This window comes from Asterias amurensis, chromosome 9 (genome assembly GCF_032118995.1).
Source record: "Asterias amurensis chromosome 9, ASM3211899v1".
NCBI lineage: Eukaryota > Metazoa > Echinodermata > Asteroidea > Forcipulatida > Asteriidae > Asterias > Asterias amurensis.
In genome coordinates this window covers 9956349-9982775 of record NC_092656.1, presented here as the reverse complement: position 1 = coordinate 9982775, position 26427 = coordinate 9956349, and the positions used below count along the sequence as shown (strand labels likewise).

The 26427-nt window shown below is 39.4% G+C and overlaps 2 protein-coding genes across 2 annotated transcripts in view; both read left to right on the top strand.

Annotated features, from left to right (window-relative positions):
• The first annotated feature begins 1657 nt into the window (after positions 1-1657).
• Positions 1658-4064, top strand: LOC139941645 (uncharacterized). Its single transcript, XM_071938232.1, has 2 exons — positions 1658-1950; positions 2422-4064. The coding sequence occupies exons 1-2, from the start codon at positions 1776-1778 to the stop codon at positions 2685-2687; spliced, it is 441 nt and encodes a 146-aa protein (XP_071794333.1). The 5' UTR covers positions 1658-1775; the 3' UTR covers positions 2688-4064.
• A 481-nt stretch (positions 4065-4545) lies between these two features.
• LOC139941374 (solute carrier family 12 member 2-like) overlaps positions 4546-26427 on the top strand; it is a 41401-nt gene continuing 19519 nt past the window's right edge. The window contains exons 1-10 of the mRNA XM_071937836.1: positions 4546-4715; positions 8328-8822; positions 10644-10760; positions 14834-14909; positions 16011-16106; positions 17596-17735; positions 18652-18762; positions 22369-22480; positions 25000-25127; positions 25828-26028. Coding sequence (XP_071793937.1) covers positions 8379-8822; positions 10644-10760; positions 14834-14909; positions 16011-16106; positions 17596-17735; positions 18652-18762; positions 22369-22480; positions 25000-25127; positions 25828-26028 — 1425 coding nt within the window. The 5' untranslated portion in view covers positions 4546-4715; positions 8328-8378. The remainder of the gene's footprint in view (positions 4716-8327; positions 8823-10643; positions 10761-14833; positions 14910-16010; positions 16107-17595; positions 17736-18651; positions 18763-22368; positions 22481-24999; positions 25128-25827; positions 26029-26427) is intronic.

The following is a 26427-nucleotide window of genomic DNA, read 5'->3' as shown; positions in this document are numbered from 1 at the left end:
TCATTGCAATATTTTGTAAGAAAAGCTAACTATCAAAATCACAATATTAGTCGGTCGGTCACAGAAACTTGTAATGCAGAATTGGGTTATAAGCAAGTTAAAACTGCGTAATATGAGATTAGGCATTGGTAACATCCACAATTTCAATATATATATTAATGAGTTAAAGTACGCTCTAAATTATTGTCATTAGAATCACATGGTACAGTGTATAGGAATATCTAATAATGCAGTCGTGAGTACAGGGTTTCTTTATTTTTGGTCTCTATTAATCTAAATTGGGCTGAGATTCCGTGGGAATTAAGAAGGCACGTAAACCGAACTTAGTTCAGAATAACCCATGTGTCTTCGGCTGTTAGCCGGCTAAACCAAAAATAATACAAAAACATTATGTCGTGGCGCTCAGACCCATTTATCTGGGTGAAGAGAGGCAAGGAAACCATCTTTCTCAAAGCGTAATAAGGCCGTGTAGACCGGTGTGACTTTGGTTATCAATGATTTTGCCCTTCTCTAACTGTGTCCACCGGTATGACTTTGGTTATCAATGATTTTGCCCTTCTCGAACTGTGTACACCGGTATGACTTTGGTTATCAATGATTTTGCCCTTCTCGAACTGTGTCCACCGGTATGACTTTGGTTATCAATGATTTTGCCCTTCTCGAACTGTGTCCACCGGTATGACTTTGGTTATCAATGATTTTGCCCTTCTCTAACTGTGTCCACCGGTATGACTTTGGTTATCAATGATTTTGCCCTTCTCGAACTGTGTACACCGGTATGACTTTGGTTATCAATGATTTTGCCCTTCTCGAACTGTGTACACCGGTATGACTTTAGTTATCAATGATTTTGCCCTTCTCTAACTGTGTCCACCGGTATGACTTAGTTATCAATGATTTTGCCCTTCCTTGAAACATTAACTGTAAACTTGTGACACTCGGAATTTATTAGTTTATTATTTTTAGCGCATTATTTCATTTTTGTTGTTTGTTTGCTTGCTTGCTTGCTTGCTTGCCTGCCTGCTTGCTTGCTTGCTTGCTTGCTTGCTCGCTCACTCGCTCGCTCGCTTGCTTGCTCGCTTGCTTGCTTGCTTGCTTGCTTGCTTGCTTGCTTGCTTGCTTGCTTGCTTGCTTGCTTGCTTGCTTGCTTGCTTGCTTGTTTATACCGTTTATAAACTATTTCTGTGACGTCACTCTATTGTTGAAAGTTTAGATTATTTTTAGTCATATATTCAATTTTGACCTCACATTAATTTCACATGGAGATGTGCAGTTGATATCCGTTAGCCTAGGCCCTACATGATGTAAGCAAAAGTAAACACTGCAGCTGCATAAGTTATGCAGACGATCGAAAGTGCAACGTCAATTCGGGCCATGGAAAGCTCACGTAATGCACTTTTATCCACTCATCCAATGAAATGGTTCTGTTGTCAAAACCAATTCAACATTATCTGTATTGTCTGACGTTACACTTCGGGGGCTTGTGAATTACGCCAGAGATCTGCCGTTGAGCCTACTCAGCACTTAACATGCCTTCCCCTGGCAGGGATTCGCTGTTAAAATCGTCACTTAAAAACAATTATCCTTATCCTTGCGGAAGGACAGGTGACCAGTCTAGTTTTATCCGAGAAATAAAGATCAATTGAGGGCGCCCTTTGAAAACACTTGGACGTAAACTTTGCTACATCAGCACTTCCAATCCAATCCAAGAACTCGACTCCACCAGTAGATGGTTATTTCTTCGGGTTTTTTTATCTAGCTTACTTCAAAATAACATGAATTCCAAGAAGAAGAAGATGATCCAGCCACGACCGGTGCCACCCGACCTCGAAAGCATCCGAAAAGATCTTGAAAATGCACCTCGGGATGACGTGGCGTTCACGTTTTTCAATGTCGCTTCCAACGATGCGGATTCACCCTCCTCGACGGAGTCTGAACGAGTGGTTGCAGGTACAAAAAAAGGAATAATTAATAAACACAGAAAAATAGTTAATAAACTATGAAACAGGGCTCAGAGCGGATAACTTTCCGCACCTCGCCACCACTTTTTCACTCATTTTCACAAAAAGGGATTATCTCATTGAGGTAAATTAGAATATATACTATTTATTTCATATCGAATGAAAGAGTGGTGGCGCCATACGGAAACTTTTCCTCCATCATAACCTGTATCGTGCAACAACTTGCTGTATTCCGTACATTCTGTTTACTTGTCGGGACAGCATAGAATTCAAAGTGGCGTTCGGATCCAAAGCTTATCCTAGCATGAGCATGTACCCACATTTCAGTCTTATTGTCACTGTATCTATCTAGACAAAGACTAATCTGGGACATGATGTTTGTAATGGTTGAAGCAGGGGAGATGCTTGTTGTACAGCTTCAATAAATAGTGGTGTTTTTCCCCTCCTCTTCGTTTTACAGATTTAGACAACAACAGTGACGCCTTAAAAACCCCAGTCCATTCAGCAGCTGCAGAGTCGTTGTCCTCATCTTCTGCAACCTCTCACTCCTCGAAGAAACACAGCGCCGACCTTAACAAATGCTACAGCCAGACGCTCAAGTTCATCGAGATGAACCACTATTTAAAAGACTCTCAGGAACGATTAGCGGATCAGTGTAATGAACTGCAAGAACTTGGGAAGTCGGTGTCGGAACAAGTGGATATGCTGAGAGTGCAGTTAAGCTGATGGTCCTTCGAGGCCTCCATACTCATTTACAAGACAGTCGAGCAGTCAGTAAAACTGATTTTCAACAAGTTATGAGGATGGAATCCAGCTTACGTGATATTCAATAGCAAACTTAAAGACCTGCTTGAACGAAAAAGTCAAGTCGTGAACTTTGCTGAATTTCATTCATGATAAGAGATGTTAAATTTGCATTGGGGATAATTATTAATTGTGTTTTTTTATCCAAAATCCCACCCAAGTCACATGCCTGTGATAATTGTTTTCACATGACTCGGGAAAGTACGCAGTATACAGTGAGTGCTAGCACACATCTGTGTTTGGTTAAAAACCAAAATTAATTTCATTTAAAATGTTTTCAATCAGTATGGAAATCGAGTAGTATAGCTATAAATAGATTTTAGTCATGTAAAAACACAATAATTTTGAATACCCTTGTCCAGCAGGTCAGCAAGGCGTCAGACCATATAAGCTAGGACCCTAACTCTATGGTTAGCTCTATGGTTAGACCATTCATTGTTTGCTCCAGCGTTTTCATTAAAGGAACATGTTGCCTTGGATCGGTCGAGTTGGTCTTTGAAAAGTGTTTTGTGACCGTTTGTTATAAAATGCATATGGTTAGAAAGATGATGTAAAAGTAGAATACAATGATCTACACAAAGATGCCTCGAAATTGCATGGTTTTCTTTTTACCTCGTCAAATAATACGGTCGGCCATTTATGGGAGTCAAAATTTTGACTCCCATAAATGGCCGACCGTGATAGTTCGCGACGTAAAAAGAAAACGGTGCAATTTTGAGAGATACCTGTGTGGATCATTATATTCTACTTTTAAAACATCTTTCTAACCATATACATTTCATAAGAAACGGTTTCAAACGCTTTTAATAGGCCAACTCGTCCGATCCAAGGCAACGTGTTCCTTTAAACAATCAGAATGTTCACTTTCACTAGACTGCAAGATTATTATTTACCAATCCATAGGCCATGTCCAAATTTGCGGCTATGACTTTGACTGGATTGCCCCCATCTTCATGCATTGATAGACGAGTATCCCTGGCAGCATCCTTAGCAACAGTTGTAGCAACAGTTGTAGCCAGAGTCACAAACTCCAATAAACAGCCATATTATTTCATTTGAAAAAAAAAAGATAATTTTGAACTGTACAGCTTGACGACTTGAAGAAAATTCACACTGATCTTTTAGAGCAAACAAGAAACACTTATGGAACTTATCTTAAAACTGAATTTTAACCTACATGTATGTGGTTTATGGATGTAATTAGAAGAATTTGTTAATCTAAAATTAATATTTATTATCCTTTCCTCTCTTGTTGAAAATAATGTTGTTAATTATCCATGTATATAAATAAAGCAGAACATACACATCACTTTTGATTTTGATCATTAATTGTGTCGGAGTAAAAGAAAAAAACATACAACAGAAAGATAAGTTCACAAATTTGCCGAGTATTACCACACACTCAACCGTTGAATCCCTAAAAGGCATTCTTTGCTGTGTTGAAGAGGGAGGGATCTGTGACCTCCACCGAATTTTTCAGGAAAAAAATATCAGAAATGTGTAAAAATAATTATTTTCGGGTAAGTTTGTGTTTTTCTAAATGGCGGGGTAAGGTGAAGAATGTTATTGTATTCATCAAGAAACGATTTCTTGGGACTCTTCGTGAAAAGCATGGGCTTTATAAAAGTGGTAGAAGTAATAATTTATTGGCGTTTGATGGATCAAAATCCTTGTCACTAACCAAGATAGAGGGCGCTATTCCCGGCACCACTAGATTGTTAACGGGTATGATGCATGCCTGTGTGTGCATCATGATCCACCGCTGTATAAAAAGCCCTTGCATGACCCATGACACATAATCACCCACCGGACGTCCGTGTGCCCGGTCGATCGTCGAGCATCGACAGACGAAGGAGCAAACCCACAGGAGCTAGTGAGAGATACCATCATGATTTCACTTGTTTACTGACCGGTAAATTGCTCAATATTGTCAACACAGTGAGGAAAACTGTAAGTATGTAGTGGTCGATAAGCTTGTCTTATGACACGTTTTTGCTCATTATTATTTATGAATAAAGGCACAATTAATTGCAGACGGTTTGGAATTCGGGTCACCCAAGTCAACTCGTCCCCAAGTCAAATGAAATCGTACTCAAGTCAACTCGTACCCGAGTCAACTCGTACCTAAGTCAACTCGTGGGTAACTTTCCGTATGGCGCCACCACTTTTTCACTCATTTTTACAAAAGGGATATCTCATTGAGGTTAATTAATTAGGCCGTGTCCGAAACGACGACTTCGGCTACAGCTACGCCTAGAACAGCGCGTCTACCACCAGTGTTGAAGAATAGGCAGACACGCGCGATCTAGCCGTAGCTGTAGCCGAAGTCGCCGTTTTGGACACGGCCTTAGATATATACTATTATTTCATATCTAATGAAAAAGTGGTGGCGCCATACGGAAACTTTTCCCAACTCGTACCCAAGTCAACTCGTACCCAAATAAATGTTTACCCAATTTGGGATTTTTAACTCATACTGATAAATATTGTGGTTTAATTAATTTATTTAATATGTAATTGTAAAAATTGTTGTAGTAAAATATTAATAATTAGGGCTTTTTTATAGGCTATTGTAATGATTTCGTTTTTTTTTTTTTGATGTTGCAGGTAACGAACAGAATAAGCCAATTAAACGCAAAAGGCCTTAAATGTTTGTTTTTGGTTTTTTTTACTTGGTTGGGAGCAGTTCCCTTATATTAACTTCCCATACAACGTACGTTATACGGTACGAGTTGACTTGGGTACAATATTTTGGATACGAGTTGACTTGGGTACGAGTTGACTTGTGTACGAGTTGACCCGTTTCAACGGTTTGATGATCGCCCGGCGCTCTGGTTGTTTTATCCCAGTAGTAGGCCTACATGCAGTATAAATAGTTGTCCCAGTATGCTGTATTATATATAGTACAGCTCTAGCTTTTGTGCCTACCATGACCAATTGACTCACCATAGCTTTAGTCTAGCGAAATGACCTTTGACTCATAGCATTAGTCTAGCGAACTCTTGGGTGCGTTCATTTAGCTTCCCTGGGTCATCCCCGGTCTGCCGAGGCGTTCGAATAGATGATGATGTCCTTCCACTTCCAAGGGCTCACCACCCAGGTCAGCCCCCAGTGCCCTGCTTGTGGAGTGGGCCACTTGGGGGCTGGCCCCAGGTAAGCGACGTCACTACGAGAGCGATGAGTGGTCGTTTGTTTAGTTCTTGTCAGGAGCTCACCCGAGTGAGCACTGCTGGGTAGACCCAGTACAGGAGGGAACGCACCCAATATCTCATAGACATAGGGTGCGTTCGTTTAGCTTCCCTGGGTCGACCTACTTCTATAAGGCTCCCCATTTTGTAGAAGGGGTGTTGCGCGGGAGCGCTGTCTGCTCACGATGCCCACGCGCGGCGTAACATCCTTTTTACTCCAACTCGGTGGTGGCTCGGCAGTTCGGTAAACAAGTAGGCTGGTGTCCGTGTGTACAGAGCTTGGTGACCAAATGACTAAAAAATAAAGCGTTGCGCTTATATTGAGAGGTCAAAAAATATGGGATGCGGCAGAAAAAACAACAGTGAGTACCGAGCAGATAATTTTTGAAGATGTTTTTTAATTTAACTCAACAAACAATAAGGCCATACAAGCATTATGAGTACATTACATAGAGTGTGATGGGAAAGTTTTGGGTGTGTAGTACAAAGGAAATTTTAGTTATTGATGGCGAACGGTTGTTAAAGTCACCTGGAAGTGGTATTTTTTCAAAAACAAACTTTTGTCACTAATATATGTGTTTTGATGAGTTGAATGTGAATAAACAGTTAACTAAGGTTTTAAAAAATCAGTTCTTATGTTATTTACAAATTTAAGAGTAGACCCCGACCCGAGAGGGCGCTGTTCGTGACGTCAATCGAGGCAGACTTTGCCTGTAATGCGTATAGTAAACACAATTGCAAAGTACATGTACGGACCAAGTCGTGAGTTTGTACGTTACAAAAAAATTTGTTTTGTCTTTTCCGGCAATGCTGACCTGAGGTGTATTGCTGCTGAATGCAGAAAAACACTTTTTGAAATGTACCAACTCACGACTTGGACGTACATGTACTTTGCACTTGTGTTTACTATACGCATTGCAGGCAAAGTCTGCCTTGAATGACGTCAAAAAAGGGGTAGGCGGAGTCAGCCCCCAAACAACTTTATTAATTTTTTTAACATATAAATCGTGACAAACAATTACTAAAAAAATTGTTTTATTGGTCGTAAGCATATACTCTTATGTTTAAAAGAAAAAAAATTCTATTTCCAGGTGACTTTAAACTTTCACCTATCAACTTCGATTTTAAAAACGTATTCAGCGTTAAGGAGGTCCAAAATATTAGACCCGTAATAAGGTTCACGTGGGAGCCTTACATGTATAGTTTCTAGAAGTAGGCTTGTGGTTAGGGTCACTTGGGCCTGGCCCAAGGTTCTCTTATGTCACCACGAAAAGGGTCACGTCATGATGCATATTTTTTTTTTCAGAACATGTTGATCCTGAAAAAAAAATAGGCGACTTTTCCAGTACGAACGTGGTGTAATTATCAGTGCCCACGTTCGTCCTGGAAAAAAAAAAAAAAAAAATCGCCACTTGGATGAGCACACCGGGATCAACCCAGGGAAGCTAATCGAACTCACCCATTTAAAAGGAAAGAAAGTTTAAACTCGATCTCATTCATATTTTTTGCAATTTTTGAACATTTTCCTCATGCACAATATTTTTAAAAAGGGAAAGCAATTCAGAATTCCATCTTACTTAATAGGTCTATTTGTTGCCGCTATGCGAATGTTCCCTTGCCGCTATGTCAATGTTCCCCATTGATTTTCATAAGGAAAAGAAAGCCGGAATTCCATTTACTTACAATGTAATATTTATTGCCGCTATGGAACTGTTTCCCATTGTAAGATGATTTGTTTTTAAGAGATGCCTCAAGTATCATGGTTTATAAACCATGTTTTTTAAAGGCAGTGGACACTGTTGGTAATTGTCAAAGACTAGCCTTCACAGTTGGTGTATCTCAACATAATGCATAAAATAACAAACCTGTGAAAATTTGAGCTCAATTGGTCATCGAACTTGCGAGATAATAATGACAGAAAAAACCCACCCCGTTGTCATACGAAGTTGTGGCAATTTAAGAGTCGTCATATATAACAGTTTGTAAAAAACAAAACATAATTAGTTACTTTTGATTCCATCTGAGCATCTGAACTGAGTTTCATCATAACCCCCCCCCCCCATGAAAAAAGCCATCCTCAGTTATCAGAAGTTTCCTAAAAGTGATGACTCGTCAAACAGTAGGCTATTGTATCCATTGTTGTAGCCAAGATGGGCGAAGCCCTGATGGGCAAGCCCGCCTAGGACTAGCAAAATTCGCTGCCCAGCTCAGACTTCCCCCAGATTGCACTTTGATGGCCCCACATCTGACATTCTAAATCATAAATAATTTTGTTCACCCTCGGTGAACCGAATTGGATTTAGAGTCTACTAAAACCGAGTCTACACTGATTGTATCCATTCCTATAGCAACTTAATGTTTATCTCTGAAACAGTGACAGGAAGTTGCATTTGCGCAAGGCTACGTCACACGAACATATACGAGCATGAGTGACTCAGAGTCGTGTGATGATGGGGCACAGGTGGTCAGCAGTCCCCTTATGGGCCCAGAGAGTGAAGCTGTCAGTGCCTTGCCGAACGCTGCTGAAGTAAACAACTCCAAGAACATGGATAAATCTCTCATGGAGGACGGCCGGGGCCCTAGAAAAGGATCCTTTAAGCAGTCCCCGGCCAAGAAAAAACATGGACGCTTCCATGTCAAGCTCATCACTGAGAAGGAACCGGGGAAGCGAAATGGGGAGAAGGGTAGAGAATCGCTGAGTCCCGGCCGACAGGATAGTACGGACGAAACTTTGGATCATGTGACGGCCGCTAACTCTTTTGGACACACCATTGAGGCGGTACCCAATCTGGATCATTACAGAAATCGGTTTTCTTTGATGGCAACGGGGAAGACGCGTCCAACGCTTTATGAGCTTCATGAACCGAAGGTAAACATGTTTACAATTTAAACTTTAAGGCTTCTGCCCACCATACTACAACCTGACATGTACAGGGCTCGAATTTAAAAAGAAAAAAACACAATTTGACAATGACAGGACAAAGGGCTTGTTGAAAAATAGTTTACAGGCCGAGAAATATGATAACAATACCAGAACAGCTCAACATGCATGTTTTTATTTTTAAAAGCACTATGCTCTTTGCAATCCCTATATCATTGTTTCAGGTCTCCATGCTTCTTTCTTTCTTAAAGACAGTGGACACTATTGGTAATTTTCAAAGACCAGTCTTCTCACTTGGTGTATCTCAACATGATTAAAATAACAAACCTGTGAAAATTTGAGCTCAATCGGTGGTCGAAGTTGCGAGATATTGAAAGAAAACACCCTGGTCACACAAAGTTGTGTGCTTTTAGATGGTTGATTTCGAGACCTCAAATTCTAAACTTGAGGTCTCAAAATCAAACATGTGGAAAAATACTTCTTTCTCGAAAACTATGTCACTTCAGAGGGAGCTGTTTCTCACAATGTTTTATACTATCAACCTCTCCCTATTACTCCTTACCAAGTAAAGTTATATTTATGCTAATAATTGTTTTGAGTAATTACCAATAGTGTCCACTGCCTTTAAAGGATTTGGCTACTTTTTCAAAATGTCCATGAATTTACATTAAACTTACAGGGTTTGAAGGTAATGGGAGTGGAAAGTTTCCCTTCAAATTACTTACTGGGGTGCTGTAGTTTTTGAGAAATTAGTAAAACAATGTCATGAAAATATGTTTGTATTATCCTTGAAATAATTTTTGTCTCATGAGACGAAAATTATTTTCGTTTTACTCATTTCCCCAAAACTACAGCACCTCAGTACGTAATATTTTCAGGGAAGCTTTCTACTGTCATTATCTTCCAACTGTGTCAGTTTAGTGTAAAACTGTGGACACTGTTTTTTTCCCTACAAAAAGTATACAAGGGCAAGGTCACTAAGGCATTTTCTCCGTGGTAAAGGGAACCAGGTACATGTACAATAGATGAGGAAATTGCAAAAAATGTTCACAGCATTTCAAGGGCACCACACGCCAATGACAAGGGGGCATTGAGGCAGTCGCCTTCATTACCTCCATGAAGTATCAGGGCCCGTTGTTTACTGGCGGACAGTCAAGGTTAGCTCCCAGAATGTAATGGAAGTTGACTTTTCCGAAGGCAAAGTCAGCCTACTCATATTACACCAAGGGAAACTCTGGAATTTATTGTTAATCTGCTTTTCCTGATGAAATTTGCATCATTGAGTTCAAGAAAATGCTGATTGATTAATTTTTGTTCTGGTCTCGTAATCAAATTAAACAGAACTGTCGCTTTCGGATATTCATGAAGGCCTACTATGTAATGTGATGATGCAATTGCGAGGCATTTTTTGTGAAATTTGAGTGTGTACAATGATGGCAAACTTGTCTGAATCCATCAATGCGTATGGTCAGGAAAACAAACCAAAATTGCTCTAATTTGCCATGAAGCGCCTTTCACTTTACAGGGAACTTGGCAAAATTCTTACGTACTTAGTTTTATTTGTATTTTTATTTTTTTTTACACAATAATTGTACAATAATCGATTTAGTTAAAATCAGTTGTTTTTAAACTTAAAAGTTTAATATTGGGCCTGTTTAAATAAGAGCCGAGACTGTATCGTACATTGTAAAATGTCAAAGCATGGCAATTTATTGAAAGCCAAAAATGAATCTGAACCACACTGAGTCAGTATTTTTTGTAAGTTTTACAATGGTTTTTATAATTCGTTTTGATGCATGCCCTTCACAGACCAAGGCGGCCCAGTCTGCAGATACACCCATGGACTCGATTAATATGGAGGAAGGAGAAATGGCTGCAGCAGGAGGCAGTGATGCTCTTAAATTCGGATGGATCAAAGGAGTTCTGGTAAGAATTAGCTGAGCATAATAATTGAACTCATTCAGAATGTAAAGTTGTGTTGAATGGTTTTCTGGGGCCAATTTCATAAATTGCTTAAGCATGAAAATAGCTCGCTTATTTTTCACATGTTACTGGCAAAAATGTCATGCCATACATACATTGCTTGTGACTGGTATTTAGCTGTTGTTTACTTGGCATAACAATTGAGTGGAGTCTTGGCCGGTTGTCTGATTTTACTGAGCTCTATGAAATTGGGCCCAGGTCTTGACTCCTGTGCCCCTTCAAATTGTGTCCCTTTAAAGGGTGTGTGGCTTTATACGTACTTTTTGTAGGACAACAACACAATGTTCACAGATTTACACTTAACTTACACAGTGATAGTAGAAAGCTTCCCTGAAAATATTACGTGCTGAGGTGCTGTAGTTTTTGTGTGATGCGTAAAAAAATGTAATGAAATAATTTATGTCTCATGCAACCAAATTTATTTTAAGCATTTACAAACGTATTTTCATTGCATTGTTTTACTCATTTGTCACAAAACTACAGCACCTCAGTTAGTAATATTTGAAAGGAAGCTTTCCACTACATGTATCATTATCTTCAAACCCTGTAAAGTTTAATGTAAATCTATGGACATTTTGAAAAAGTACCCAAATCCTTTAAGTTTAAGCTGTGCTCAACTCTTGCGAATTGTTCACAGCAAAAACAGGGCACTTTGCAACCTTAGAAAAAGCGCTATTGTATGATGATGTTTTCTATTTAATTCTTAAAGGGAATGTACCTTTGGTATCTTTTTATCCTAAAATATAATGCAATTAACTTTTGGAGATTTCATTCCAAAAGGTGGCTGGGATTTTGAAATAAGAACTGCCGCAAATCTGGTGCCCAATAATTTCCACGCAGGAAGAAAATTACGCGATTGGATGCACTACTGATCAAACGTTTTGTGCAATTTACATCATCATGTACATTGTATTTCTCACATTTAAATTCTTTTGGTAATCCCTCTCCCTACTGTCTAAACCACATTTCTTTGAAGGGAATCAATTCTCAAAATGCAATATCAACAGCCGAAGTGCTTCTTGCCTCAAAGTTTTTAAAGACCCTTGACACTACTGGTAATTGTCAAAGACTAGTGTTCTCACTTAGTGTATCTCAACGTGTACATGCATGAAATAACAAACCTTGGAAAATTTTAGCTCCATTGGTCGTCGAAGTTGTGCGAGATAATAATGAAAGGAAAAACATCCTTGTCACACAAAGCTTGTGTGCGTTATGGTTGATTTCGAGACTTCAAATTCTAAATCTGAGGTCTCGAAATGGAAAATTGCTTCTTTCTCGAGAACTACATGTACGTATGGCACTTCAGAGAGAGCCATTTCTCACAATGTTTTAGACCATCAACTTCTCCCCATTACTCGTCACCAAGTAAGGTTTATATGCTAATAATTATTTTGAGTAACTACCAATAGGGTCCACTGCCTTAAAGGTCATTGACTTTTGGAGTAAAGCCTGTTCCATGCTTCCTGCGAGTGTGAAAGGGAAGGGAACATTGACGTCACAAATTTGCTCTGAATAAATCGCAGTGCCGTTGAGCTCAACTCTTGTGAATTACTCACAGCGTGAAAACAGAGTCGTGATGTCATTATTTGGATCTTATCCACATTCCCTGGAAGCGTGATCCGGGCTCCATTAGGCCTAACCATATATCCCTCACATGTTTGTTTTAATTTAAGTGACATGTACGTATGTAGTCTACAAAAAATACCTGCCACAACTAAGAAACGATAAATAACCCCCTGAAGTTCAAAGCCCAGACTGGCAAAGTAAAAAATTATTCAAACACGTAAACGACACACGTGGTGTAAAATACAAATATGTAGGTGTACTGTGATTCATCTACCACATCTATCCAGTGTGTGTTACATGTACGTGTATTTTTGTAAATCTGGTGTTTAATCACAAATATTAAAAATAGATTTATTAAAAAAATGGTACCGTATGTAATAACAAACTATAAAAAAAAACAATAATCAGATAATAGCAACTTTTTCCTTGTTATCATTTGTTTTGCTTGTTTTTTGTTTTTTGTTTTTTTATTTATTTGTTTATCTATTGGAGGGGAGGGGTTGGGGTGGCATAATTTACAAAAGTGGGTTTAACCTACTTTTTATCATGTTGACAAAAACAGATTTGCCATAGAATTTTCCTACACTACATTGACGAAACTCACAGTTTGTAATTTAAAACTTGTGCAATACGTTAGTGGTTTTTTAGAGAGGCCATGTATTATTTCCAAGAAAAAAAGTATAACAAGCAATAAACCATTTCAGGGCACACGTAAAAACACAATCATGAAAATATCGTCTGTAAAGCAATACATGTACCTTCACCTCGAACATAACATGTCTATAAAGCCAATACTACATTTCACTGCCCAGATTGCAGACCGTAGATCAGTTTCATGACCTTTGGAATCCTAGCTTGCTCCCCTCTCTTTTAAAGGTATGTATTTTTTCTGTGACCAGGTGCTGACCAGTGTGTATGCCAACAAAGCCTCCCTAATGTACAAATGTATGCCTGTGTGAAACCTTTTATTAACTTGTAAACATTCTTTCTCTAGTATTTACATTGTACATTAAATTGTAATACAGGTACATGTACATTTAGTGTTTACTGTAGTGTACAGTACAACATATATTTTGTACAACATAAAAATGTCAGCTAAGAATGTCTAGGTTGCAGTAACCATGGTTACACCATAATTAATTTATGTTGTTGTTTTTGAGAACTGTCTTGCTTTTCATTTTAACATACTGTAGTATGCATGACGTGTAGCAGATATTAGAATTTTGGAGATATACACATGTTATGTAGGCCACTACACCACACTGTACAAACATTGACAAACAGTTCTGAAGAAAAACTAACTTTCCTGGTTTTAAAGTACATTGCTAGGGACAACTGTACATCTTTGGCTGAGTGAATCAGTTCAAGGGGACTTCTCATTATTAAACTCACTGCCTTGGAGATTGAAGAGAGATAATAATTTGTTTTAACGTTTGGCTACCCTAATGAGCCTGTCATAAGAATACAGGAAGTCTTTGAAGTTAATGAGAAGTCCCCTTCATCCACTCAGCAAAAGTACATTACAGAAGTCCCAGCGGATTTCCTACATGATACATCTCCCTAAGTAGTGTACAAGTAACATGTACAGTTGTACATGTACAACATGTACGTACTTACATGTAATCTAACGTTTTAAAAACTAACATGACTAAGTGCGTAGTCGTCCTATTAAAAGTCTGCTCCACTGCAATAATAGCAAGAAAAGTTCTTAAGAAGAATCTACCTAAAAGTGGATGGTGTAACCCAAAACTGATTATATATTCATATACCCCTGACAGTTTCTCTACTCCTATTGGTGGAGAGCGCATCACGTGGGGGTGTTTGAATGGTTGATAATGACCAGTGTTTACAACCGGCTGGTTTCCGCGTGTCAGGCGTGCAAGATTATCACGCTGAACACAATTCATAGCGATTAGTAACAGCGCGTAATCTACTGTACTTCTAAGCGCGCGCGTAATCTTTTTCTAAGCGCGCGCACGTACACACAACCTACGCCCAACAGACTCTTCACAAAGTTATTGAAAAAAAACATTTCAAACCTCAAATTTTCAACTGTTAAAGTAATGTTTTCAACTGTAATTGTATTTGTTAACGTTTTTTAACAAAAGGGCATGTATGATGGGAATAAAAGAATAGTGACTCTTTCTTTAACGTCCGTTTAAAACCTTGCATGGTCGTTGCTGTGCGCTAAAGGCCCTCGTCTTCGGCTCGGGCCTTTATCACATGGCAATTCGACCCTGCCGGCTTTAAACAGCAGTGTAAGAACTCATCGCTACCCTTTTATTCCGTTATTTATACCTCAACTCGTTAAATGTTAAGATACATCGGATTGTACATTGTACATCCAAATTTTTCAGGTTCCTTTTGCTAAAGGTGACAAAGATTATTTGACATTTTTGTACATGTTTGTCAAGAAATAAGTTATTGATTATAACTCCTTCTTTCTTCAGGTACGATGTCTCCTGAACATCTGGGGTGTGATGTTGTTCCTTCGAATGTCATGGATTGTTGGGCAAGCTGGAATAGGTAATGTACATTCCCTGTCAACTTCCACCGTCCCCCCCCCCCCCCCCCCCCCCCCCCCCCGAGTTCAGGATCTCCTTGAGTATTCAAATGTTCTTGTTTTTTCTCGAAAAATATAGCAGTCACCAATAGAACCCTAGATCATCGTGTCAAAACCTGAAAAACTCTGTATTTTTGGTGGTGCACAGAGTCTGTAAATCTCTGGAATGATAATGTCTAGGAGGTTCCAGGTGCCAAAACGAGAGAAAACCCAGCCCCCCCCCCCCTACACACACACACACACACACGCAAGTGTGTAAACACCTGCAATCGGGGACCCTCCTTTGTTCAACTCTTTGTGATAGCAACCAGGGACCACAATGATTTCCTTTGTGATACATGTAGCAACCGTGGACCTATTTTCCCTTCTGTTATGGTCCCTGATTTGAATGTGGATACCTACCCACACACACACACACACACACTGCTAAAAATGGTATTCTTGAAATATTCGAGGGACTGACACAAGAAATATATTCTCAAAATAAGATGTTTTTTTTGTTTCAAGAATACCGCTTTTCTTAAAAGGTTGTCACATTCATCAATCCTCAAACTGCATAAAAACCTAAATTAAAAAAACTTTTATAGTCAGAAAAATTAAATGAGATGATAAGTAAAGCCCGGTTCATACTTTCCGTGAAAGCTTTGTGCAGAACAAATTTTCTTGCATCACAATTGGAAGGGGAACACGTACGTAGTGATTGTTATGTCACCAAAATTATTATGAACTGGGCTTTATTCTGGAGATGTTCATGTTGTAATTATTAAATAGATGTTAAAAATGCATCGGGGATAAAGAATTGATTTACCCATACACCGATGTGTGTTATCACTGTATACTTTCCCCGAGTCCTGTGAACAAAATATCACAGGCATTACTCTGGTGCAATTCTAGAGCAATGTCATACATGTACCAACTAGACTACTGAGATTGCCCATAGCTAGAGGCAGTTCGAATCCTATGTTTTGGCAGATGGGTACCACAAGGATGTGTTAAATTTGCATCGAGGATAAAGAATAAATCCAAAATAAATTATAATAATTTGTTTTTCCCCCCTTCTTTAGGATTCTCCATTCTGATTGTTTTGATGGCAACAGTGGTGACTGTACTCACAACCCTGTCCATGTCAGCCATCTGCACCAATGGAGAGGTTAAAGGAGGTAGGTAGCCATAGCAACGAGGTCACTGCCATGCTCAGTTGGCAGCCCCTTGTCACTGTTACGGTCGTGTGTAAGATGTCTGAGTTATGTGAATTATTTGTGCATTGACTCACATATCCTGTTTACCGTTATTATCAATATTTAAGATAAGTGGAGAGACGTTGTTTTCCTGCATCTAGACTGTTACATGTAGCACTCTCACTCTGATAAGTTTTAGTCTTGGCCCGAGACGTCAGCGATCGAAGTAGAAAGATGGAATGGTTGCGCTCTCTTTGTAGCACTTTCAGGCTGATAAGTGGTAGTCTTGGACCAAGACGTCAGTGATCGAAGTTGAAAGATAGAATGGGTTGCTCTCCTGCTAGCACTTTAAGGCTGATAAGTTTTAGTCTTAGCCCAAGATGTCAGTGATCGTAGTGGAAAGATAGAATGGTTGCTCTCCAGCTAGCAATGTTAGGCTGGTGGTTTTGACCCGAGACATCAGATAGTTGATGTATTGTACTGCGCTCGGTTGTAATTCGCTACAGCACGCCCTTTTATGGCATGATTTTAAATCAACTTGACTGGCCCATCAAGTTGGTTAAGGTAATACCTTAAGGGGGTGTGCTGTAGTGATTTTCAACAGAGCATACACTATCCACCATCAACCGCTGACATCTTGGGCCAAGGCTAAATGACATTGTGCCTAGGCTAGATTACATTGTGCCTATTGAGTTTCACAAAGCCCAGAGCTGCCAAATCTCCCTGGTTATGCAGAAAGTCCTCTGCATATAAACCAATCTGTTCATGGTTTGTGGCGATTTCCATCATTGTGGTAACTTTTTCCCTATAAGTTGAGTATACATGTGTATACATTATCTCCCTGTTGTTAGAGACAGTGGACACTATTGGTAATTACTCAAAATAGTTATTAGCATTAAACCGTTCTTGGTGACAAGTAATGGGGAAAGGGTGACGGTACAAAACATTGTGAGAAACGGCTCCCTCTGAAGTGCCATAGTTTTTTAGAAAGAAGTAACGTCGATGAGTTTGATTTTGAGACCTTAGATTTAAAACTTGAGGTCTCGAAATCAACCATCTTAACACACACAACTTCGTGTGACAAGGGTGTTTTTTCTTTCAATTTATCTCGCAAGTTTGATGACCAATTAACCTAAAAATTTCAAAGGTTTGTATATTATGCATTAAATGTTGAGAAGACTGGTCTTTGACAATTACCAATAGTGTCCATTGCCTTTAACAAGTCTCCCTGATTGCAAGATGCAATTATTGCCAGCTTCAAAAACCGGTAAGCAGAATGTTTATGTCATAATCACTGCTTAACCATCAGCAAATCAAATGGCATGCCTACTATCCGCCGGTTTCTGTTCGCAGTTTGTGTGGCATAAAAATTGTGAACATGTACATGTATGCCCATTCAGTTTCAAATTATTTGCAGACCGTACATGATGAACCGGGCTTAATATTGTTGTTTTTGTTGTTCTTGATGTAGGTGGAGCATACTACATGATATCTCGTAGTCTGGGACCGGAGTTTGGGGGATCCATCGGTCTCATATTCTCTGTTGCTAATGCTGTAGCCGTGGCGATGTACGTGGTCGGTTTTGCCGAAGTGGTGCGAGATCTGCTAGTGGTAAGTTCAGAAGGAAACAAATTGTTGTTGTGGAACTTTCTTATAAAAAGATCAGCATATTTCCTGCCTTATGACATGAATGACGTGGAGCCCATGCGCAAATTTGTGTATGCACTGTCAGAGTGCTTTTCAGTGCTTTTCAATTTGTTTTTGAATCGATTAAAAGAAGGAAATCCTTACAAAAAGACATGTTTTCAGTAATGTATCTTGTGTAAGTGTAGCAATCAGTATACACAATAGGCATTTGTCTGTGGTCTCCTACTCCAACTGTACCGGCTTGAATTACTGGTGCTCCCACCACAGCCCGTCTTTCCAGTGCTGCTGCTTGTGAGTTGGATGGTACATGTATCACAACCTGACTGTTCTCGGATGTGTCAATTCATGTATTAATTATGGATGTGAAGACAAGTGGGGCTCAATGTCTGACGCGCCACACAACTCTATCCTGCATACAACTGATTACATGTAGCTCCTTGTTTACTCCTGCATCCTCGATCAGGGTCTTGAGCACAGGGTCTTCCAGGACTGTGCCTGTCGTGGGTGGCCTCCAACACAATGACTTTATTGGCTGGTAGTGACCAGCAAGGCGCAACAGACGTTCCTTTACTTTCTCACTGAGTGGAGGGATGTTGCCATAGAGCTGCCACCAATTTAATAGATTGACATTTTCATCAGGGATAAAAAACATTAATTTTTGTTGCACCCATGTATAAAACCATACCCTCAAAAATTAATAGACTGCCCCCAAGCTGTCTTGCAGACCATTTGTCCCAACGAAGATGCATTTCTTCTATTCAAAAAATCAAAGCACAACTGCTAAAGTGCCATCTCTGGTTAAGCATAACTGTTTTTGTATTCTTAATATTTTTGTTGTTCTCATAGCTTTCTCCCCTTTTGTTTCTATAAAACTAAACAGGTAGCTGGACTGACAATCATTGACCCTGCTAACGATGTTCGGATCATCGGTGAGGTAACATTACTTTTCTTGCTGGCTATAACGATGATTGGAATGGCATGGGAGGCTAGGGTAAGATATTTAACATGTTTAAAACAAAATTCTTAGTTCATTTTATTTTGGCAATCTTGATGATCTTGGCCAGCTGGATATATTTTTTTCTTTTCTTTTTAAAAATATTCTTTCATAAACATACTGTTTTTGAAATAAGAACTGATTTGGGATTTTAAGTTATTTATTTTGACCCCCACCCACAATTTCCACAATTGTTTTTTTAATTAGTGGAGGGATGTTGCCATAGAGCAATTCCAATTCTGAATGACCCTTTACTGTCAGACTGTGTGGATTATTTTTATATCAAGTCCTGCTATTGTGAAGATGGGCATTTACTACTGTTGTTGAGGATAAAGAACCAAGCACAGACAGTGACAGAATGGTAATGGTTCTATACAGATCCCTTGCACAACCCGGAATGCACTTCCAAACAATGCAACCATTTCTGCCTTTTTGAGGAGTAAATTCCTTTGTGCACATTTTGACTCCTAAAATGGCAGACAGGATGGGCGCAAGTAGGTTCCAGGTAACCACAAGTCACTTGCAAGGGGTGTATCACTCACACTGCCGTCTGGACCATGTCAGGCTCCCGCTATAGACTAACTTAAAGGTACTGGCATGACTGGAGTGGATTTCACGAAAATTAATCCTTTCACGAGTTAAGAAGAGAAACCCGTCCTAGCTTAGTTTTAAGATTAATCCTAAGTTAGAAAGAGTTTGGTTAAAACAATGGCAGTGTCTTCACTTTGTGTACTTCTCATCATAAATGCATAAAATAACAAACTAAAAAAATATTACCCTTGTTGCACACTTTGTGTCTTCAGGTTTGAAGTCTTTTAATATTTGAGTTAGAAAATAACTCTTTCCAAAAACTCCATTGCTTCGGTTCAGAGGGAACCGTTTCTCACAATGTTTTATACTATCAACCTCTCCCCATTACTCATTACCAAGTAAGGTTTTATGCTAATAATTATTTTGAGTAATTACCAATAGTGTCCACTGCCTTTTAGTTTAAACGTTTTTATCAGTAGACAGTACATGTAGAACATAAAAAATACATTGTATGAACAGTCAAACTTGAGGTAAGTTTTTAAATGCCCACTGTTGATCATTGACTAACAATGACTAACATCTATGTATCATCCGATCTGAAGGGCAAAGAAATTATAATTATTGTAGTTTCCCCAGGCCCCAATGCCCTTGAGCTGAAGTAAGTGCGATGTGAAAAGTATCTATTCAGCACAACTTATGACACCATGTGTTATCCCCCCCCCCCCCACCATAAAACTATTAACGAGCTGTGAAAAGTCTCTTGGTAAATACAGAACACGTTATTGCCAAGTATCACCCCCACACATTTTATTGCACAGTGTTTTACCCCCCCCCCCCCCAACTATGGGTGCGTTCGAATATCTTCCCTGGGTCTACCCCGCGGTGCTCACTCGGGTGAGCCCCTGACAAGAGCTAAACAAACGATCACTCATCGCTCCCGTATTGACGTCATGCACCTGGGGCCAGCCCCCAAGTGACCCACTCCACAAGCAGGGAACTGGGGGCTGGCCTGGGTGAGCCCCTGGAATGACGTCAAAGCTATGCAGACCGGAGTCGACCCAGGGAATCTAAACGAACGCACCCTATAAAACCTGTAGTTACCTGGTTACTGACATGACTGAGCTGTGAATAGTCTCTAAATAAACACAGAACAATCTTGACCATTTGTAAACAGCTGGCGAAACAAAACAGTGAACCGAAGTTAGTGTGTCTTGAACAGTATCTGTTCGGCACAACTTATTATGTGTACATGTATTGAAATTTCCTGCGGAAAAGATTTTCAACAGACAAGATGCAGTACCCCAAATCACAGAAAATGAACTAAATTGAATCAGAGTTAAAGCCATTATGCACTTTCGGTAAACAGTATTGTCCAAGTCCCACACTTCGGGTTTCACAACTTATGTATAAAATAACAAACCTGTGAAAATTTAGGCTCAATCGGCCATCGGAGTCGGGAAAAAAAAATAGGGAAAAACCCACTCTTGTTTCCACATGTTTCGCCGTGTCATGACATGTGTTTAAAATTAATCCGTAATTCTCGCTGCCGAGAATTGATGTTGTTTTAATGTTTTCTCAAAAAGTAAAGCATTTCATGGAATAGTGTTTCAAGAGAAGTCTTTCACCATTACATGTATTTCTGTAAACCATGTAAGTTAATTGTAAGTTTGTGAACTTTTTTTCTTCTTTTCTGTACCGAAAGTGTATAACGGCTTTAAGGCTTTAAGAGGGTTTCGCCAACTCGGTAAGCGGCAAGATACTCGGTGCTTTTCGGCAACAAAAAACATATACAAGCACGCCGGGTCCTGGGCGTGTGCATTGAACGAACCACACAATGGGTCGTCCGTTGCGAGTTAAAACCGGATGTCATTCTGTCCACACAGATAAACCCGAACTGATTTAGACTTAGACCGCCTCGCTGGACGGTTTAAGTTTTGGGGGTTAAACCCGATCCGGTCTTACTTTTTTTTGCGTTTAGATACACAAAAGTTGAACCCGAACCGGATCTAAATGGACTTAGACCAACTTTAGTACGGCGTGTGAACAACCTCATACATTGTAACCCTGTTGATTCAGCAGCCCTTTCAGCAGATTACAAGTTTCCTCAGGCTTATGAGCTACATTGATTTAATTCGCTTGGTTTCATAAAATAAAGAACATTTTGCTCTTTGGTTTTGCGGTGACATCAAAGGATACATTGTCAGGGCACAAAGGCATTTCTCTTTGGTAAATGGTAAAGGGCATCCTATGAGGAAATTGTAAATTTTTACTGGAGCATTTCAAGGGCACCAAGGCAATGGCAAGGGGCAACAGAGGCAATCACCTCCATTGTCTCCGTGAAGTATCAGGCCTGCATTGTATTTTCATTGACTTCCTCAAGGACTTGCACTGTTAGGGACAAGCCTTGTTAATTAGCTGTTTCGTAGCGTAGCGCAGTGAAACAGCTCTTGTGCTTTTTTTGTTTTTGTTTTTTTTACCGCATTCGCAATCTTACGATGTATGAACCAGGTTTCAATTCATTAACATGAGGCATCCTTGGTTTCATTGCCAGCGGCATGGAGGTCACATTAAAAATGTTGCCTTTGTGCAAAGCCACCAAATGGACAACATATGAGTAACTCTTGGCAGATCTTGTATTTCACAAACTCAAGAACTTTTTATTCATCAGTGACACAGGGTTGTTAATTGATAACAAACATTGAGATAACTGCTGTGGCATCAGTGGTTTTCAAACTGTTCATAAAATGGAAAGAAATACAATACATGTATCTATCCCCAGGAGTGTTTTGACTGTGCACTTGTGCTAAGTTTCAGGCCAGATGAGAGACAGTGTACATGTAGTGTATGTACTTTTGATGTTTCATCTGTTCATTGTTTCAGGCTCAGATATTCATCACTTACATGAAGATTCTTAGTTGATATTTTAAATAACACTGTTACCTGCTAGATAGTGTTTTTCAAGCATCATGGACCCATGATTGTGGCTGTGCTCCTAAAAGATGCAAACTTTGCAGCCAGATGAGAGACGGTTTATAATTTTTATGTCTCATCTGTTCGTTCTGTGTTTTTCAGGCTCAGATATTCCTTCTGCTCCTGTTAGTGATTGCTATGGTCAATATGGTAGTGGGAACCTTCATTCCAGCACCAGACGATGAGAGAGCCAGGGGATTCCAGAATTACAAAGGTACTTTGAACATCCAGACGATGACTAGATCAAGCTAGTCAAAATAATGAGACCAATTAAAGTAACACGTTGCCTTGGATCAGACGAGTTGGTCTATTAAAAGCGTTTGAAACTGTTTCTTATGAAATGCATATGGTTAGAAAGATGATTTAAAAGTAGAATATAATAATCCACACAAGTATCACTCGAAACTGCACGGTTTTCCTTTTACATCGCGAACTATCACGGTCGGCCATTTATGGGAGTACAAATTTTGACTACCATAAATGACCGACCGTGTTAGTCAACAGGGTAAAAAGAAAACCACGCAATTTCGAGGCATATTTGTGTAGATCATTGTATTCTTCTTTTACAATACCTTTCTAACCATATACATTTTACAACAAAGGGTTACAGAACGATGTTCAAAGACCAACTCGACTGATCCAAGGCAACGTGTTCCTTTAAAGACACTGGACGCTAATGGTAATTGTCAAAGACCAATCTTTTCATTTGGTGTATCTCAACATAAGTATGCATTAAATAACAAGTCTTTGAAAATTTGAGGTCAATTGGTCATCAAAGTGGCCAGATAATAATGAAAGAAAAAAATCCTTGTCACACCAAGTTGTGTGCTATGAGATACTTGATTTTGAGACCTCAAATTCTAAATCTTAGGTCTCGAAATCAAATTCGTAGAATATTACTTCTTTCTCAAAAACTATGTTTCTTCAGAGGGAGCCGTTTCTGCAAAATGTTTTATACTACGTTGTACCAACAGCTCTCCATAATACATTACCAAATATAAGGTTTTATAGTGAAGTTTACAAATGGAAGTCCCCTTCTATCCACTAAAGCTATTTTGTGGAACCAAATGTTTGACTCTGCAGAATGGTGACCATATGTTTGGCTGGTTGTATTTCTAGAGACGAATTAATGATTTTTGTATAAACTACATGTACTTTAAAGGCAGTGGACACTATTTGGTAATTACTCAAAATAATTGGCATAAAACCTTTCTTGGTGAAGAGTAATTGGGAGAGGTTGATGGTATAAAATATTGTGAGAAACGGCTCCCTCTGAAGAGCCATAGTTTTTAAGAAATACATGTAAGTAATTTTCCACGAATTTGATTTCGAGACCTCAGATTTAGAACTTGGGTCATGAAATCAACCATCTAAATGCACACAACTCCGTGTGACAAGGGTTATTTTTTCTTCCAGTCTTACATGTATCTCACAACTTTGATGACCGATTGAGCTCAAATTTTCACATGTTTGTATTTTATGCATATGTTGAGATGCACTAAGTGAGAATACTGATCTTTGGCAATTACCAATAGTGTCCACTTAAACTAATTACAAATGTTGTAGTGCATGAACAGCTCTTGAAAAGAGGTTTGTGCCATCTCATTCTCCTGCAACTGCCTCCAGTAAGCAGTTGCAAGATCTTAAACCTTACAAAGTTAGACAACTTTCTGGTGGGGGTTATAGAGGATTTGGGATTGTCGTGATTTGGGATTGTCGTTTCGTAAATCTGTACCGCTGTTGTACGACGTGTGACCCTTCACTGAACCTTCATGATGCTATCAATAATGTGGATTTCATTTTGCAACAATTTGAGGATGTTATCGTTGCTTGATTGACTTCATTCTCTACTCACGCTCCTTTTGACCTCAACTTCGATTAAACGCTGTAAATAATGAGTGAGTGTTTTTGTTGTTGATTTTGTTTTGAGGGTACAAAAGATGTATTGTTTAGGAACATTAGGCCAAAGTCTAAATAATTTAAAAGTCAATACGGAGTACTCCAGATCCCAACAAAATCGACTTTGTAACACTGTGTTAAGGAGATAAAGGGTATCAACTTTAGAGTGACATGGTACGCGTTCACAGAGCTGCCTAAGTACAACTAAATTATGCTTCTTTCCATTGGGTATCAGGGCTTGAATTTTTCACTAGACCATCACCGGCCCGAGGCCATCTGGCCAGTGGTTTCAGTGCCGGGCCAGTAAGCTCAATACAGAGCAAGTCATACATCTGTACATGTATGATCTTGTTCACGAATATATTTCAATTCTGCTGATGAGTATCACCCATCAAACAGAATAGCTAATTCTTGTCTTTGTGTTTTTTATATATATATTTTTATAATACATGTGATACAGTTTGCTGGGCCCAATTCCATAGCTGCTTTTGTTAACCATAAAACTTTGGTTAACAATTACATGCTTAGAAGGTATAAGAAAGACCCCAGTCACAGATGGTACATTTGACAACGTGTTTTGGCCGGGAATTTTATTCTGCTCAGCAAATTTTCGGTATGCATAGCTTATTCTTTTTTGTGCTTATCAGATTGGAGCAGTACCAGTCGCAGATGTTACATTTGAGTTGAAACGGTATTTTGGCTGACAATCTTGATCTGGTATGCATCTTTTTGTTGTGCTTAAATGTAAAACAAAAATATGCTCCATTAAATTGTTTTTAATATCAATGAATAAAATAAATAATTACAATTTTGATGTTGTTTGTCATCTTCCAGGAGAGCTGTTTTTTGAGAATATTGGGCCAGATTTTCAGGGGACGGAGAGCTTCTTCTCTGTCTTCTCCATCTTTTTCCCGGCAGCGACTGGAATCTTAGCCGGTGCTAACATCTCTGGCGATCTCAAGGTGAGTCCTGTGTAGATACATGTACATGTAGACTGAACATCTGACGTCACACTTCGAGGCTTGTGAGCAATGCCAGAGAGTGGCCTCTAGCCTAGGTCAATCCTTGTCCATAATCACCTTTCACTGTTTACCTACAATGTACATGTACATTAAGTTGTTTGTCAGCTGCACCAATACATAGAGTTGTTTATATAAGAACTAGAGGGCGCACTGGTGATGCTGCTTGCACAAACGCGACGTGACTGCAAGATGACAAGCGCACCATACTGTACGCGCGTTGAATATGAAATACACGTTTGAGTTTTTTTAGTGAACGCTCACGCGATGCTGTTCAACTTGCAAAATGGCCACACAAACACACGCTGTGAGATGGCTGTTTTGTCAACTTAGAAAATGGCCGCCTGCAGGCATGCCGGGGCGCGTATAGGCCAGTGCGTCCTCTAGTTCTTACATGTTTATATAGCTCTATGCACCAACATCACCTCAGACCAATCAAAACACAAAAGGTCCAATAGCTTTAAACATGTTTTCTCATTCCAAGAAACGCAGGAATTCCACAGTCTGTAGACGATGTGACATTTGACGTCACTTGAAAACCATAACATAATTTGCGTGCATACCACCAGGCAAAACCATTAGTGTCCAAATGCCTTCAAGCTGCACTAACTCCAGCAAATGTTTCTGTAACTTTACACAACAGGATGCACAGATGGCCATTCCGAAGGGAACACTGATCGCCATAGCGATGACCTCGGTCAGTTACGCCGGACTGGCCATTCTTCTCGGGACGGTCATGTCTCGGGAGGCCACGGGTTCAATCGCGGATCTTGTTGCTGGTAACTTTACTTCAGCTTGTTTGGAGGGGGTAGAATGTAAATACGGACTGCTAAATGACTTCTCGGTAAGATATTTTTTTAAAATTTGTTTAAACTTCTTACTTGATTGCTTTAGTTGTTTGTATGATCTTCCCTTCAAGGGAACTCTGCAAACTCCCACAGGGGGCGTATAAACACCAAGCTGGCAACAGCTGATCTCTAATATACAAACATTGGTTTACATTGATGGTTACCAATTGAGCTTGATCCAGCTATGTTGGCGGTCTCTCTATTTTGTAATTTGGGGTGCCAGTCAGAGAAAATATAGCCTGTAATGGGAAACGCAGCAGAAGGATTACCTTTAGGGGTTAAACCTTTCATTTGAAAAAATCAAATAATGAACCACAAGGGAAAACTGGCTGGCTAAATATTGTATAAATTATTTTATAGTTGTTATGCAATGTTTTTTCTTTTTTAGACACAAT